Genomic DNA, 16,858 nt, shown 5'->3' on the forward strand with positions numbered 1-16,858 from the left:
TTGTCATTGTTTTGATAGTCCACATGTTCACAGCTTAATCCGTCCATTTGCCACCTATAGCGGCCCTTAGCAATGGAGTTGGAAATATATGTTGATTGTTGGTGGATATTTTGCTCTTTCACTCTTGACTCGCAAGTTGGATTACACTCTTGTTTGCACAAAATTGTCGCAATAATAACACTTTTTCGTTTCATCGATTTGTCTAATATAAAATTGAAGCCCAAAGTTGATCAAATCGAGAAAATGTTTGACTAATTTGGACAGTGCAAATAGAAATAAGTAGTAGCAGAAAAACACTATTTTTTTTAGGACATTGGTTTGTCGATAGCGTTTTCGAAATTTTACATCGAACATGTGGTCTCTGCATATAAAGTAGGGGTTTAGGCCATAAGTAAACTAATAATAGTTCGTTCACTTCAGAAAGCAGCAGCCTTTGTTAGAACTGTTTATGATTGCAGTATTTTCTTGTAATCTTGGAATGTCCCGTCGAAAGGCATCACCCTGCCCTCAGAGACAGCCCAGAGTTGATCAACACTACCAGATGTTAAATGTTCATCGTGACTGACCTGTAAATAACATCATGTAGCAGCACCATTAAACACCAGCAAAACCAAAAATATGTTACCATTTAGCCAAAAAATTAATTGACAGAAGTTTCATAGTACCATCAGGACGCCTCCTTGGAACAAGACAAGACCTTGTATCAAGGCCTCCACAGCGTCAAGATCCTGCATAGAGCTCGATTAGATAATGCAATTGCTTATGCAAGAACCTTTGGATAAATGAAATGCTAAGTAAATCCTTTGCTTTAGCTGTTGAGGTTAAATGCCATCAAGAAAAGATAATGAAACCACACTAGGCCCTTCCTAAAACCCACAAACGCGATAGTTAAAAATTTGGGCTTTCTATGTTCCCGAGGGAAGGCTGCAAGCTTCCACTTTTTACTCCCACGAAGTATGTTATTCAGCAACAAAAAGACATTGAAATCACGGATGTATGAAGAAAAGATGGTGAATAAGAAACTAAAACAAGTAGAATAGAACTTACCAAGTGATTTGATGGCTCATCAAGAAGCAATATGTGAGGTTTCTTGAAAGTTATCTTTGCAAATGCAACTCTGCTTTTTTGGCCACCTGAGATCCCATAGATCAATCCATAAACCAGAAAAAAAACAAGTAGAATCATTGTGATCTAAACCAGAAAAAAACAAGTAGAATGCTAACATACCAGACAAAGTGTACATGGGCTGAAGAGCAAGATTTCCAGTGATACCAAATGAACCTAGATGACCACGTAATTTTTGTTCAGGCACTCCCTGCAGGAAGCCAGAGCAAGGTCAATACATTAAAAGAGAGAACTTGCAGATTCACTTTGGCAATATCAGATGTAAGAGAGCAATTAAACCTTTAAAAATATCTTATTCAGGAGTTCAGACAAATAAATTCAGAAAAATCAACTGCTATACCCACCTTCTTTAGAGAGAACTTATTACACACATATATTTTAGAATTTACCAGAAAATACATCATTGATTAGGAGAACTTACTGGAAAGCAACGCATCATATATAAGAGGGGATTTGAGGACAGATCCAGCCCATCAACATGATGCTGACTAAATACAGCAATGCGGACCTAAACAAAAAGTGAAGTGCATTTAGAATGCATTAAGACCAAGTAACTGAATAGAGCAAAATGAGACATTTGCCTGCACGAATGATTCTAAGGTCAAAAGAACACCACTAGCATTTGCTCATACAAAATTATTAGTCTATAGACTTTTCTAACTAAAAGGTGACAGGAATTGTAATGAGAGAATGCTAGAATACGGCTGAAACACATATTGATCAGACAATATGGTACACTGACAAAAGTTGGTGAATATATGATGTTAAGGACAGAACTAGTAGAAGTTAAAAGTGATTTTTTAAAAAAACTCACAAAATCTCGTAAGTCTTTGGCAAATAAAGCTTACCTTAGCAGAGCGAAAAACAGTCCCTGAGGTTGGTTGAAGATCCCCAGAAATAAGCTTAAGTATTGTTGACTTTCCAATACCATTAGGACCAACCACTGGAAAATACATAAGGTGAGACAAGGTCCATGATATGTAGAACAGTAAAAATGATTAAAAAAACAATTATAAAGATACACATGCCAAAGCCACATGCTACCTAACTCACAAATAGAGAGATCTAATTTTACTTCCCAACAGAAAAACTCAACGTCAAGTGCAGAGAGACATATTACTGACCAATACGTACAGTTTACAAAGGTTTGCAACAGTTAAGAGAACTTGAAAATACTTGATTGTTAGGCAATAAAGGTCTTACTTGCTACTCTGCTATCCAAATCTATTCCAAAATTCAAATTTTTGAACAATATTGGTCCCCCAGGATATCCAAAGGATGCGTCACTGCATTAGTTACAATAAGGTAAGAAGTTAATTAGCTGAGATTTGCTGTCTGACAAGAGATCACAAGAATGTCTTAGCCACAGACTAAGAGATGCTTAACCTGAAGCTTATAATAGGAGCGCCAGGTCTATCATCAGGAGAAGGGAACTCAAACTTGTAGCTGCATACAGCATATGCAAAATAACCATGAGTTCATATAATTAAAAAAATGCAACATGACAGAGATCGGAATTTTATAGATTCAGGTTATAGCATGTTAAACACCATCAGAGAGTTAAAATAACAGAAACATATAGGAGCAATGTGTTAAAGGAATGAATGCGTACTCAGGATCATTGATGACTTCATCCACGCGACCAATACGTTCCAGTGCCTGTCAAATTCAAGGAAAATGATTCAGGTACTGATCATGGCATGCTAAGGCATCAAAAGTGGACCAATTAAATTATTAAACAATCGAATCGAGCAACTGATTATATCACTTGACCAAACAACCATAACAACTGGAAACTGACAACATATATAGGAGCAGCAATGAATGCATACCTTAATTCTAGATTGAACAAGAGATGCACGCTTTGCATTATACCTGAACTTATCAATAAAGGTCTGCACAACATTATAACCAAAAAAAGTATCAAAGTATTAAACAGCGAGACAAGAAATCTGCAAATAAGGTCGCAAATAATCTGTTTGCAATAGTCTACCAATAAAAGCAAATGTAATTGGGAAAGACCTGCATGTGGGCCCTTGTACGTTCATTTGCCTCGAATGCCTTCTGTTGATTCTTAACTTGTTCTTCTCGTGTCCTTTCAAATGTATCATAGTCTCCTTTAAAGGTGCTCAATTTCTGATTTTGTAGATGGATGATATCTGTGACTACCTGAAGAAAGAAGCAAAGATACGTTTAGGAGATGTCAGAACAAACATCAACATCTATACATACTGAACCCAACTAGTGTTTTAGGTCAAAGAGAAGAAAGCACGTACAGAATTCAAGAACTCTCTAGCATGAGAGACAACTATAAATGTCTTCGGCCACTTCACCAGGTAAGTTTCCAGCCATAAGACAGCATGCAGATCAAGATGATTCTGCAAGGGAAGGAAAACATAAGTTCTATGATATTCTGCATGCAAAAGAAAACATAAGTTCATTATTTGAATAGATGTACATTTACATCCTCAAGAAGAAATAACACACCGTGGGTTCATCAAGCAACAATAGATCAGGTTCAATGAACAATGCCCGAGCAAGAGCTATTCTCATTCTCCATCCTCCAGAAAATGTTTTAGTCGCTCTCTTTTGCATTTCTGGAGAGAAACTCAAACCCTGGAAGTAATAGCCACCAATGAGAACTAGACCATTCATTACAACTGGTGTGAACACAAACGATCAATAGGCAAAACATCATAAGAAAAATTGAGGTGGAGAAGCATCCAACTTGAAGAACGCCAAAACTACAGCAGAATCAAACCCAACTTCTTAAATAAATGAGTTCTAACTTTCGATTTCCAAAGATAGTTTAGCTTCTAGCATCTTCCCCCATTCACAACTTTCTGTTTAAGATGTTAGTACACAGATCCACAGCTTAAACGTATAAAGAGTATAATGCCGAAGTTATGGAAGCCTGAATCTATACAAATATAAGAAGACCATACATCTATTCTAGAAATAGAAGCATAAAACGACAAGACAACATTAAATTATAAGAGAAAAAATAATCTCAATAGACAACTTAAACTCTAAGGAGAGGTCAAAACAGCAAGATAGTATGGATAACGTGAAGTTACGACAGAAGCTAAGACAACTCAAACTCTAAGGAGAGGCAAAAACAGCAAGATTAGCTTGAGACTAGCTTCAATACTTTCGAGCCATATCCAAAACATATTCCTTAGACAAAGTAAGCGGAAGCATAATCATAGTAGCAACGAAAGGAAAGGAACAGGTATATCAGGTACATGAATTAGTAGACTGAATCTTGCTCATACATTATAAATTAACATTTGCAGTTTGTTTCTAATATACAGCATTTGTGTGCGATATTATACATCAAATGCAAACTCTGTTTTAATTAAACATAGTGCATAAAGTGAATAAACTTTATTTTTATGAAGCAAGTGGTTTCAGTAAAAAGAGCATCAAGAAGATACATAAAGTGAACAAACTTTCTCAACGGTTATTGAGAGACTGATGTGATCAAAAGCTTGCAAATCAAATTACAAGTCAAAGTCAAACTAACCGATAGTATAGTTGCTGCACGTGACTCAGCCGTGTAAGCATCAATGAAATCAAGTCTTTTGTATATCTCTTCAAGCCTTTTTGCTTGGGAATTTTTGTCGATCCCCCCATTCAACTTATCACTCTTTGCAGCTTCGCCTTCTAAGTCAGTCACTCTCTAGAAAATCATGAAAATGCTAAGGAATGGGAATATACTTGATCCAATGAGAACAAAATACAAAGGAATATTAAAAAATAAACAGTATAATATGACAAAAAAGCTTAGCCATTGAACTGTTTCTAACCTGTAATTCAAGCAGACGAGCCTCTTCTTCCAGAAGTTGGGTTCTCTCCATATCAGTGTTAAGAATACATTGCAAAACTGAGGTATTATCACCAACCACTTCTTGCTCAACATGCAATATCTGGCAGTTCCTGGGAATACCATCGATAGCGTGCATAGCCATATGCCTTAGGAGAGTTGTTTTCCCCGTACCGTTTCTTCCAATAAGACCTGCATCCAAATTAGAGATTCAGGTAAGGCTGTGGATGCATAAAACATAACTGCCAATCACAAACAAAAAGAGGAAGTGAACTACGCTGCTGGCTATAGGCTATGTTTTTTTATTGAGAAAGTAATAAATTTAATTAATAAATAAACAGCAAAAAATGCCAATATACACTGGCTATAGGCTATGTTGTTGTTTGACGAAATATATTCCCCTAAGTTTCACCCCCTTGGCATTTATGCCAATTCATGTATTCCAGTCTTCTTCCCAGTGACAAAATAATGGATGTGTGCATGATGACTTACTTGCTTAAGACACTAAGGGATCGTTTGGTAGGGTGTATAAGAATAGTACTGAATAGATCAATGGAATGTATTAGTAATACTAGGATTAATAAAGCAGAGATTTGTTATCCGGAGGATATTTCTTATCCACTGTTTGGTTTGGTTATTAAGGGCAATTATGTCTTTAAGCATGCTTATCCATGTATTAATAGCCCTTGTATTGCTAATACCATAATTTGCTATGTCTTAGTTATACAACTTATAATATACTGAATAGGGTGTATAACTAATACATTAGTTATACATAGGCTGAAAATCCTACCAAATAAAGGATTAAAAAATACCATGACTAATACATGTATTAGAGATGTAATACATCCTATCAAACGACCCCTAAATGTTTATCAAGATAGATAGATACTCGCACCCTCTGAAAAATGGCATATTTTCCTTTTAGCCCAACCCAATATTCTTGACTTCTCGCCTTGATGAAAAAAATTTCTCCCTCCAACACTTCTAAATGAATGAATATAAACTAGGTCAATCTTGTATTATATCCAATCTGATGTGAATTTTCGACAAACTTCCCAACTTCTCAAATTCCAAACTATCATTTTTAACATTCTTTTAGATAAGTGCTATCAATTTAAATAGAAATCAAATTATTTCTATATACTAACATGTTCAGAGATGTCATGAACTCATGATTTGACTCTGCAAAAGTGGGCCATTCTTATCGGCAAGGAGGGAGTAATACCATATAGATGAGATACAAACTACTTGATACTAAAAGGTCTAAGAAAATGCAAAATCAAACTACATGGGAATGAGTTTTTATCTATTTTTTCAATAAGATAATCAAGCATACCGTAGTGTCTTCCAAAAGAAAGTGTGACAGAACCATCGACAATAAGTTCACGACCACCGACAGATATATTGAAGTTTTCCATACGGATATCCTTAACATTTGGTCCATCACCCTGACCATCATGATTCACACACACTAAAGGCATACCAGCTTTCACTTCCTCCACTTCTTTCAAGTGTTCTTGGTATTCTGCCTGCAGAATCAAGTCATACAGATTAAAAGAACGAAGGAGTAAACCAGCCACTTTCATCTTCCTTTTTTTTTTTTTTTGGTTAAGCGAGAAATCTGTCTGTAAACTCGGTGGATAATGGGCCCTCCCCTCTACCCTTCTCCACTTAAATACCGGGCTTCGCTTTGCATGGTGTGGGGCATGAACCTGCGACCTAAGCCACAAATCTTCCACCTTTTGCCACTCGAGCTAGGCCTTGGGGGCTTCTACTTTTTTTCCCTCTTCTTTTCATCCACATGGCAGAGAGGAGAGGGTTACAATTTTTAAAGCAGTAATAGGAGAGGGATTATATTTATTCTGTCTCATAACTTCATGAAGACAACCATTATCCAACAAAAGGAGTATTGTAAAATGTCACACACATACACACCCCATTAGAATGATAAATGGAAACTCAGTGAAGTGTTAAGTCAAATCAGTGTAGTTCATAGACAATAAGAGCTGGCTTCCCCAACATATTTATTTAACAACCAATATTTGTGTCAAACAGGTTCATTCTGATTACTGTCAAGATTATCGTTTTCTCACTCACCTCTCTCAGGCGTTCGTCTTTCCTCTTCCTTCTTTCAATCTTAATCTTGTCACGTTCTGTGAGCAAAGGACCATCAACTGGTTCTGGTTTTTTATTCTTTGGAGCTTCCTCTTCATCCATTCCATCAAACATTCTCAGCGGCATTTTTAAGCTTCTCACCGTCGGTTGGGGTTTAGCCAATTCTTGCTTCTCTAACTTCTCAGACAACTTGCTACAAACCTGTCATGGTTGGAAAATGCTACTGAAAATAGATTGCAGACAACTCAATCTATAAATACAACGGGATGCAACAAAGACCTACATAGAGGAGTCTAACAACCACAATAATAATGCTGGTATAACCATAAATTCTGGTACTAACAAATTATTTGTAATTTTGTTCACCGTATTATACTTAAACTTTTTAGTTCACAAATTGCTCTATAATGAGAGTTATTCACCCATTTGAATTCCTATGTCCCCTTAAATGGCTGTTTATTTCTCTGGTTTAAGAAGTTCTCTAATCATAAATGAGCTAATACCAAATCAATTCAACTGACAACGCCTAAGTCCAAAACAATGTTGGTCACTCTCTATTTCAGACCAAATCATCAGATTCTACGTCGCTTATAAATGATTTTTCTTTTGAGGCTATCATAAGCTCTCTAACTAAATCACACAATCGTTGCTTATAAATGATAAACCGAAGCTAATAATCAGTTAACTTTTAAGTCCAAATTTTATTCATCAAAACCTGTCCTTGTTTACAGTAGCAAGAGACTTTTGGAATATGGTCTTCTCCTTGTTTACACTAGCTTGAAAAGACTTTTGGAATATGCTCTTCTCCTTGTTTAGACTAGCTTGGGTCATGCCTGAAGGTTTAACTTTAAACTTCTCACTTTTCACTCTTAAACTACTAAAAAGAATGGCAGTTTCCCTATATCCAAAAAGGATTTAACTTTTAAGTTCTCATTTCCACTGTTAAATGCGAGATAATTAGTAGTCACACAAATGTCTATGGCTTATTTAGACCACAAGTTTCAAAAATCTTATTTAGTTGGTAAATTATGTCCCTAGTCAATAATCCAAACTATTAACAGTATAATAAGCACATCATTCAGAATCAATTCAATATAAGCAGAAAAATATCTTAACAGTATAATAAGCACATCTTTCAAAATCAATTCAATAGAACAAATTTCGGGCAGAAAAATATCAAAATTAGCCTAAGCAATAACGAAGTTGAGCATGGAATGGAAGTATTAATACCGCACGACATTCGGAGAAGTCAGTAACACAACCAGAATCGACGAGTAGCTCTCCAAGGGCTTCAAAAGCACCTTCACCGTCGTGCCCAAAATCGAAATCTTCATCGGCGACGACATTGATAATATAGTCGATAATAGGCTGATCTACATCTTGAGCTCGTCTGCCTAGGATTTCGTGTACAACGTTGCTCGCGACTTCCGTCATCTTCGTTCTCCACTTACCGCCGTCTGCCGGTGATGGAGAAGATGAACCGGAATGAAAGGGAAAATGGGTTGTGGACCGGGTTGCAGATACAGTGTGAGGCGGCTCTGTGAGAAATTGAGAATCCTAGCGAAACCTCAAAGCAGGGCCAAGGAGAAATTACACAAATATCTCAATTAAGTATTTATTTTTTATATATATCGTAGAAAAAGGAAATGCATAAATTGCTTACACTCTGTTTGAATCATTGTTACTCATTGTATTGTATTATATCGTTATCATACTTACAATGTTTGTTTTGATTGTTATTTAAAAGGTATTGTATTGTATTATTAAATTTCGTTGTTACATAACAATGGAAACCCCCATTTTATGGAACAACCAATTTGGTGTGTTCCCATTGTTACTTAATTTCTTTTTTCAATTATATCATGACATAATATTTCATAATACTTTTTTACCCTTTACTCTATATTATTTAATTCTAGTCAAACCTCCTACCCTAGAATAATTAAGAATATTTTAATAAATTTATAAATTACAATACAGTATGATATAGTCAAACCAAATAATAAAAATGTTATTAAACAACAACAAACAATACAGTCTAGCCAAACATTGTATCTACCATACAGTACAACACAATATAGTACAATACAATACAGTACATTATGAAACAACGGGTAACCATGATCCAAACAGAGTGTTAGTATTTATACAAACTATACAACAATAATAATAATAATAAATTCAATAACAATTGGATGAATTTTGATTACATCATTGATTCAAAGCGAACCACTCACAAAGCGCCAAAGAATAGTAAATGACAATTTGCTCCTTGTGTCACCTCATCTGTGGTGTGCGTGGTGAATATATGCCTCTTTCAAAACAAAAAAACAACTCTTATCAACGGATATCTTGACTCTCGCATCAATAAAAAAAATAGTAAAATGGATATTTGATGTGAATCATCGAATTTTTGAAGTAAATCCATCTGATATCATTAAATCGAGGACATATCTATATGAGCATCACACATCATAAATTAAACAAATTAAGACATAAAAAATAATTATAAATTTAATTACATGACTTTTTATTATAAGTACATCAATTGATTTTAGAAAAAAAAAGTATTTAAAAAAAATAATATGCGCTTAGCATAGGAACAAACTAATAAGAAAATTTCAATTAATAGTGACAATAATAATGAACACATAGAAACGCCATTAACATTTTACATCGCCTTGGTCAGATTTGCTGAGCTCTCTTGTTTATCTCTTCCCATGTATGTGTGTATGTATGTATGTATGTATGTATGTATGTATGTATGTATGTATGTATGTATGTATGTATGTATGTATGTATGTATGTATGTATGTATGTATGTATGTATGTATGTATGTATGTATGTATGTATGTATGTATGTATGTATGTATGTATGTATGTATGTATGTATGTATGTATGTATGTATGTATGTATGTATGTATGTATGTATGTATGTATGTATGTATGTATGTATCTCCTTCATCTTTTCGGTTTACTGTTTCTCTCTGTGTTCTACTCGGTGCTTGTTCTGCTTTTGGTGTGATCTCGACTTGTGTTTCTTTGTTTAGTTTGTCGAATTTATTTCTTTTCTGAGCGATTTGGTGTCTTCGGATGTATATATGTTCGTATTTGAGCTTCGTTTTTCTCATGCATGATATATCCTTGTGTGTTTGAACTGAATTTGGGGATTTTTGCCTCTTTCGAAGATTTGTAATTTTGAGGTGCTTATTTTTTTGGTTAGTGGCTTTAGCTTTACACAGCGTCGTAGATATCCTATAATATATAGTAGAAATTTCTATGCATAGTGACATTTTGGGAAATAATTGGAACGAAATGGTTTAGGCATCAAACGTGATATTATGCTATGTCATTTGATTTTGTGTTTTGGGTTAGGAAATGATTTCTTAATGGTAGCTCTATTCAATTACAGGCTGAGGCAACAACATTAAAATCAAATAAACTTAATTGGCCAAAATAGGGCAAGTTCTATCGCGTGGATCATGCCTTACAATCTTATGTAGTATAATTATATGTTTTTTTTTGGCTTTTTTCTTATATTGTTATGTAAATGGTTTCCTCTGCTGCAGAAGCGTCCGTGGTGATCTGTTATCATGGGTGAACCGGAAAAACATAGAATTTTAATGGTCTCAGATTTTTTCTACCCCAATTTTGGTGGTGTGGAGAATCATATATACTATCTATCACAATGCTTGATTAAGGAAGGCCACAAGGTTAGTAACCACAGTCTCCTGTCTTAAAAGTGTTCTTGATTGAATATGATTGATTCGAGATTAATTTTCTTGTTGCCCGTGAAGATAATCTACATTGTCTGTACCTGGAAGGGACTTAGTTTTGGTCTGCAAAGTAAAAAAATTGTCAAAAGAGAGTGAAATAGAGAGAGAGATAGGAGCTTGTTTTGTTATAATCAGATACTTTATATGAATTCATTTTTTGTTCCTTTGTATAAATTTCAGGTGGTAGTTATGACTCATGCTTATCAGAATCGTTCTGGAGTAAGATATATGACAAATGGGCTGAAAGTTTATTATGTCCCATGGAAGCCGTTTCTCATGCAAAATACATTGCCAACCTTCTTTGGAACACTTTCAATTACAAGGACAATTCTGATTAGGGAAAAGATATCGCTGGTACATGGACATCAAGCCTTCTCAACCTTATGTCATGAAGCTCTAATGCATGCTCGCACCATGGGTTACAAAGTTGTATTCACAGATCATTCTCTCTATGGGTTTTCAGATGTTGGAAGTATTCACATGAATAAGGTGCTACAGTTTACTCTTGCCGATGTTACTCAGGCTATATGTGTTTCTCACACAAGTAAAGAGAATACAGTTTTAAGGTCTGGTCTGCCGCCTGAAAAGGTTTATGTTATTCCAAATGCTGTGGACACAGCCATGTTTACTCCTGCTCCAGAGCGACTCAGCAGGGATGAAATTGTTATTGTTGTGATAAGTAGGTTAGTTTATCGGAAAGGAGCAGATTTACTCGTTGAAGTGATCCCTGAAGTATGCCGTTTGCATCCCAATGTAAGTGTTCTTCATCATCATGGTCTTCATTACGAAACTAGTCTATGGAATTGGACCTTGTTTATGAATTCTAAACTTTGGCAACTTATTTGGATGCATTTCTAAGGTTCGCTTCATTGTTGGAGGAGATGGACCCAAACGAGTGCGTCTGGAAGAAATGAGGGAAAAACACTCTCTTCAAGACCGTGTTGATATGTTGGGGGCTGTCCCTCATGCTAAAGTACGGTCTGTACTAATAACTGGCCATATATTTTTGAACAGGTGCGAGACCTTCAAGAGTTATCGTGTACACCCTACAACTTATATCATTTTATACTTTGAAGTTCCTCTATTTGACATCTGTCTTAGTTTCCTTCTTAAGCAATGCTATCTTGTCTTCTGGATTAGTTTTGACAGAAAAAAAGAAGAAGAGATCTTTTATGCAATAATGATCTCCATATTTTATCTTATTAGCTCAAACTCACATTCATTTTGTTGCTTGATGATTCTGTTCAGTTTCTTTTTCTTAAATTCTTTAAAACTTCTCTGCTTTTCGTTCACTGGAAATTTTAGATGCTTTTTGTCAATATTTTTCTTTCCATAGGCAGTAATTCTTTTGATATGTGCTTTTGCAAAATTTCAATAAGATATATGACCAAAGAGGAGGAATTTGTTGGGCATTGGCAGTGGAAAACACCTCTTCCTATTTTTTTTTTTTTTTTTTTTTGGTGTTTTGCTAAGTTCCTTGTCTGGATACACAGTAAATGATGCTAGGTGCTTATTTACATACACCAAGTCTATGTTGATCCACTAATTGTGATAATTGTTTGTAATGCAAAGTTTCCCTTATTTGATACACAAAATATGTTGCTTAACTTTCACAATTTTCTTAAAATTTATTTATTATGGTGGTGTCTAAGCCACCTTGCACACACCTCGACTTATCCACTAGGTATAATGCTACTTCTCACCGAAGTAGATATCGGGTACTTGTGTCTACCAAGGTGGAGATGGATGACTAGAAATCACCTTTTTTGCCTATGCTAGAATTTGAATCCTGATCTCTCATGATCCATCCTAGCTTCATTGATCACTAGGCCACACCTTGGTTGCATCAGTCTGTGATAATCTACTGAAATGTGATGCTTAGTTGAATGTAGAAATCATGAACTGTAGAAGAAAACTGATATTGGATTTCTTCAATAAGTAAGCTTTCCAAAGATGAATGCTACTGGCCAATCTTAATGTTTTTTGTTTGTACTTCCCGTGTCCATATGATTGATGGAATAGACATTTTGGAAAAGTCAGTGTAGAATTCAAACATCTTGAAGGGAAAGGATTTCTGTTGGAGAATCCATTACGGAAGTGTTATTCTCATTAAGATCATGCAGTCGATTCTGTATCCTCCTTGGTCTCTTTTTTTTATCAACAAAAAGAAGCTTCAAGGTGCAACATTGAGTATGTGATCTTAATAAGATAAAGGAATCAACTAGGTGGCACAATCAAAAAAACATTCTTTACATAGTTGATTTTAATATTCAGCTGCAAATGTGAGATTGAAGTATCAAAACCATGAATGATGTGTGGCTCCTTAGAACTTGACACAGCTGAGAAGCTAAATTGGATTCATCGGTTTCAACCTTCCTTCCAGAATCATCAAAAATAATAAAGAAAACATTGCAATTGCTCCCTACACATTCTTCTTCTGCAAAAGCAGTCGCAAAAGAATATCATCTGAGGATATTTAAACACGCCTGATTTGTGGTTGAACAACAACCAGTTTTCCACCTTCCCCCTTTCTAATCCTCATTTATGCTCCTGTTTCTTGCATTACTGTGCCAGTTCTTTAACAGAAGCATTTTGCATCGCTATATTGGAAGCTGCAAGTTGCGGATTATTAACAGTCAGTACACGTGTAGGAGGTGTTCCAGAGGCATGTCCATGATTCATTTCTCTTTGCTTGACTAGTTAATAATTTAAAATCTCCTTGCCTCTACTTTGTAAGTTGTTCGTTGTTATTTATCATGTTTTGTTCTTGTCCAGGTTCTTCCAGATGATATGGTTGTTCTGGCTGCGCCAGATCCTACAACTATGGTTCACGCCATCACAAGGGCTATATATATGCTTCCTCAGATCGATCCACAAGATATGCACAATCGTGTAAGTACCACATTTCCTTTTGCTTATCCTTTTTCTTCATCTTTTCTTTTTGAGCGAGGTAGCAAGGGCTGTTTAGTTTCTACTCTCTTGAGATGTATAAATAGTCTCGTATCTTAGGTGAGATCTGAAGGAAATTGAGGTTAATCCCAATCTTTCATGGATGTCTTCCAACTCAATCTCTTGACCAAAAGAAAAATATTTCCAATTCAATTTTCCCCTCCTGTAAGAGACTAAGCTTACAATGAGTTTTTGCTCTTCTTTTTGTGGAAGGGGAAGAGGACAGCTAAGCACCGGACATTTAAGATAGATTAGAAGAGTGAAGATATAGTAGTTAAAGGGAAAGATTTGTTTGTGGTTGTTACGTGTCCCACATTGGTGGAGGAAATGGATTGTTGTCTCCTTATATGATTTTGGGTCATTCTCATCTCTTTGAGCTAGCTTTTTGGGTTGAGTTAGGTACAAAATCTGTCTGAGCAGTCCCATTCTGATTCTTTGTTTACCCAATTTTGGGCCCCCACATTATGTTGTCTGTGCTCTAATGTCCGATCTCCTAGGAGTGAGGGGGTGCAGATGTTAAGTGTCCCATAATGGTGGAGGAATTGGGGATGTCTCCTCTTATGGTCTTGGGCAATCCTTACCTCGAGCTAGCTTTTTGGGATGAGCTAGAACCAAAATCCATTTCAATCTGTGGGTTCACCTATGGTAGAATTTATGATAAAAAAGTTGCAGGGAGTTGGTTTGGGGTACAGTTTTAAACTACAATGTGAAGAAGTGTTTCTATGGGTTTGTTATCAAAAAGAATTATAGTGATCTTACTGACATTTGGTTTCTACTGCCAGATGAAAAAACTTTATAGTTGGCCTGATGTAGCCAGGAGGACAGAAATTGTTTACAACCGTGCTTTGAAATGCTCCAATCCACCTTTGCTAGATCGATTATCAAGGTATGCTACCTCTCTGAAGAAAAATGGTTTGTTAAGGTATGTCATTACCCTAGAGAAATAAATTGAGAACTGATAAAATCAATTAGTTATATGTTATTTCTCTTTTAGTAGTGAAAGACCCTCTTGTTGTTGTATAGAATCTTAAATAAATATTGCTTGAGCAATAAAACGTGGGTTTTTAGTTTTCTTTTTTGGGCCTAATTTGTGGTACAAGTAAAATCAGATAACTGTATTGCAACGTCAATTTCTCTGGATTTTATTATCCTCCTTTTGATGTCCTAGCTTGTGCATACACAAGGTTTACATGACACCTTCTTGGCCTTCAAGCAACTGAACATGATTGTTTTTGGTCCTTTGGTGCCCTCAGACTGGAGGGAAGCTTGCATCCTAGATTCAGTGCTCGACCTTGTGGGCCTTAAGGCGGTTGAACATTCATTTCGGGTTGCCATCTGTATTGTTTATTAAGCAGTGATTGGCCATATAGAGTTTGCACATGAATAAATGTTTCTTGCAGTTGATTAAACTTCCAAGTTAATTTTCCAGGTACCTTACTTGTGGCACTTGGGCCGGGAAAATATTTTGCATAGTTATGATAGTAAATTTTTTGCTCTGGCGTCTCTTGCAACTATGGAAGGTACTCCTCACTCGGATGTACTGGCAAATTATTTTGGTTTTGTATTGCAAATTCTTTTTTCCTAATAGACCTACATTCTTTTTGTTGATATCGATAAGCCTGACAAGGACATTGAGGTGGTACCTGATATTCAAGTTCCAAAGTCCCAACATGAGGAGACACCATTTGGTTCCAGGAAGGAAGAAAGCTTATGATTCCGGTGCTTCACCCATCGGTGCAGCTCAGGGTCATTTACTATTCAAACACAATGTGGAATTAGGATTCAGGTAAAGTGTTTTACATAGTACATCTTTCTTGAACTACTTGATCCTATTCCTCAAACTACTTGATCCTTCAAAATTCAAATCACTAAAAATACTGAAACATGAATTTTAAATCTGAGTTTCATTTTTCTGTGCTAGACAAACAACAACAGGTTACATAGGAAAAAGTGGTTTTCAGAATGGTTTGGATCTGGGGTTTGATTGCCACCAAGAAAGATTTTTGGAGATATAGGAACCTATGACATGTTCAATTGGTTCGTATTTGGCGCAGTAGCATCCAAGACTTCCCCTAAAGCATGAACAGATCAAATTCATTAACATGCCATTGTTAATATAAGTCACTGGGGATGATGCCACCGGCCACGGCTGTGAACTACACAACCTGGATCATTGTAGGTTTCTTGTCAAGTTACGTTTATAGATATATGCCAGTTCTGTGGCATTTATAGGAGTTCTTCTGTGTATGTGTTTGGGCTTGGAGAACATAGGGTTACCCAGTTTAGTAGACTGTGTTGTGAAGAAGAACCAAAATTTTTACTTCTACTAATTTTCATGTGAATTATGTTCAAACATGCTACTTAATTTTATTTTATTTCTTAAAAGAAATCTAAATCTAGTCCACTGTCAAAACTCAAATTCATAATTCAGATTCCTTGATATCTACTTTCGGTTGTAAAATCGACTATAAGAAGATTAACTGGCACCCTTAGTAAGTAATAAAAATGGACAGCTAGACAAAACTGTAACGATGAGTGACCGCAAAGAAATTTGTCACATAAATTGGGACGCTGAGTATTAATTAGATTGAAAAGATATCTTAGTCTAGATATATGCCACATTGACTCGTCGTCTTTAAAATACCAACCAAAAAAAAAGAAGTCACCCTTTGGTTCCAAAATAAATACCAAATTGAATAATGAGACAATAAGCATACAAACAAAATCTTAATTCTTGTATGTCAATTCATCTGCCGAAATTTATGTTAAGAGTTACTTATATTCATCAGTCCAATAGAATTCTTTTTAATTCATATATTTAAAATTTTAAAAAGCTTATCATTAAAATATCTTCTTATATTAAAAATTATTATTGGTCAAGCTTCTTTCGAAATTTTCAAGATCGTGATTTTTTTTTATCTCATTGGTTAATGAATCCAAATCCAACCTCATATACTTTTGAGTTCAATACGAAAAATTCCACAACACAAAATTGTATGTATTGCCCTTAAAATACTCATTTTAAACATTTACCTTTAAAATAGTCTGATTTTTATTTTTTG

At 35.4% G+C, this 16,858-nt stretch overlaps 2 protein-coding genes across 3 annotated transcripts; one reads left to right on the forward strand and one right to left on the reverse strand.

The window, feature by feature from the left end:
* Positions 1–226: 226 nt before the first annotated feature.
* Positions 227–8,688, reverse strand: LOC102597284 (ABC transporter F family member 3). Its single transcript, XM_006343744.2, has 18 exons — positions 8,300–8,688; positions 7,052–7,270; positions 6,291–6,483; positions 4,935–5,143; positions 4,652–4,807; positions 3,613–3,741; positions 3,402–3,503; positions 3,148–3,294; positions 2,958–3,020; positions 2,738–2,784; positions 2,512–2,571; positions 2,329–2,411; positions 1,974–2,068; positions 1,547–1,633; positions 1,228–1,315; positions 1,048–1,133; positions 666–728; positions 227–566 (listed from the first exon to the last, which is right to left on the reverse strand). Exons 1-18 carry the CDS (start codon positions 8,501–8,503, stop codon positions 447–449), a joined length of 2,151 nt encoding a protein of 716 aa, XP_006343806.1. The 5' UTR covers positions 8,504–8,688; the 3' UTR covers positions 227–446.
* A 1,008-nt stretch (positions 8,689–9,696) lies between these two features.
* On the forward strand, positions 9,697–16,138 carry LOC102597609 (phosphatidylinositol N-acetylglucosaminyltransferase subunit A). 2 transcript variants are annotated; one of them, XM_006343745.2, is made up of 10 exons: positions 9,697–9,799; positions 10,641–10,784; positions 11,028–11,600; positions 11,707–11,861; positions 13,422–13,512; positions 13,623–13,739; positions 14,579–14,682; positions 15,226–15,316; positions 15,415–15,582; positions 15,718–16,138. In XM_006343745.2, exons 2-9 carry the CDS (start codon positions 10,665–10,667, stop codon positions 15,508–15,510), a joined length of 1,347 nt encoding a protein of 448 aa, XP_006343807.1. In that variant the 5' UTR covers positions 9,697–9,799; positions 10,641–10,664; the 3' UTR covers positions 15,511–15,582; positions 15,718–16,138. The 2 variants fall into 2 exon arrangements, with proteins under 2 accessions (XP_006343807.1, XP_006343808.1); XM_006343746.2 differs by having other exon boundaries at positions 9,697–9,791.
* The last annotated feature ends 720 nt before the right edge of the window (positions 16,139–16,858 follow it).

Source organism: Solanum tuberosum, unplaced genomic scaffold (genome assembly GCF_000226075.1).
Source record: "Solanum tuberosum cultivar DM 1-3 516 R44 unplaced genomic scaffold, SolTub_3.0 scf00048, whole genome shotgun sequence".
Taxonomy (NCBI): domain Eukaryota; kingdom Viridiplantae; phylum Streptophyta; class Magnoliopsida; order Solanales; family Solanaceae; genus Solanum; species Solanum tuberosum.

Excerpts from the sequence above, each read along its gene's own strand:
- LOC102597284 (XM_006343744.2), bottom strand. The coding sequence starts at position 8,503 with ATGACGGAAGTCGCGAGCAACGTTGTACACGAAATCCTAGGCAGACGA. Across the intron at positions 2,785-2,957 it reads TTGTTCAATCTAGAATTAAG|GCACTGGAACGTATTGGTCG; the intron begins GTATGCATTCAT and ends TGAATTTGACAG. Across the intron at positions 2,069-2,328 it reads TTTGGATAGCAGAGTAGCAA|TGGTTGGTCCTAATGGTATT; the intron begins GTAAGACCTTTA and ends TGTATTTTCCAG.
- LOC102597609 (XM_006343745.2), top strand. The coding sequence starts at position 10,665 with ATGGGTGAACCGGAAAAACATAGAATTTTAATGGTCTCAGATTTTTTC. Across the intron at positions 10,785-11,027 it reads TGATTAAGGAAGGCCACAAG|GTGGTAGTTATGACTCATGC; the intron begins GTTAGTAACCAC and ends TATAAATTTCAG. Across the intron at positions 11,862-13,421 it reads GGCCATATATTTTTGAACAG|TTCTTTAACAGAAGCATTTT; the intron begins GTGCGAGACCTT and ends TTACTGTGCCAG.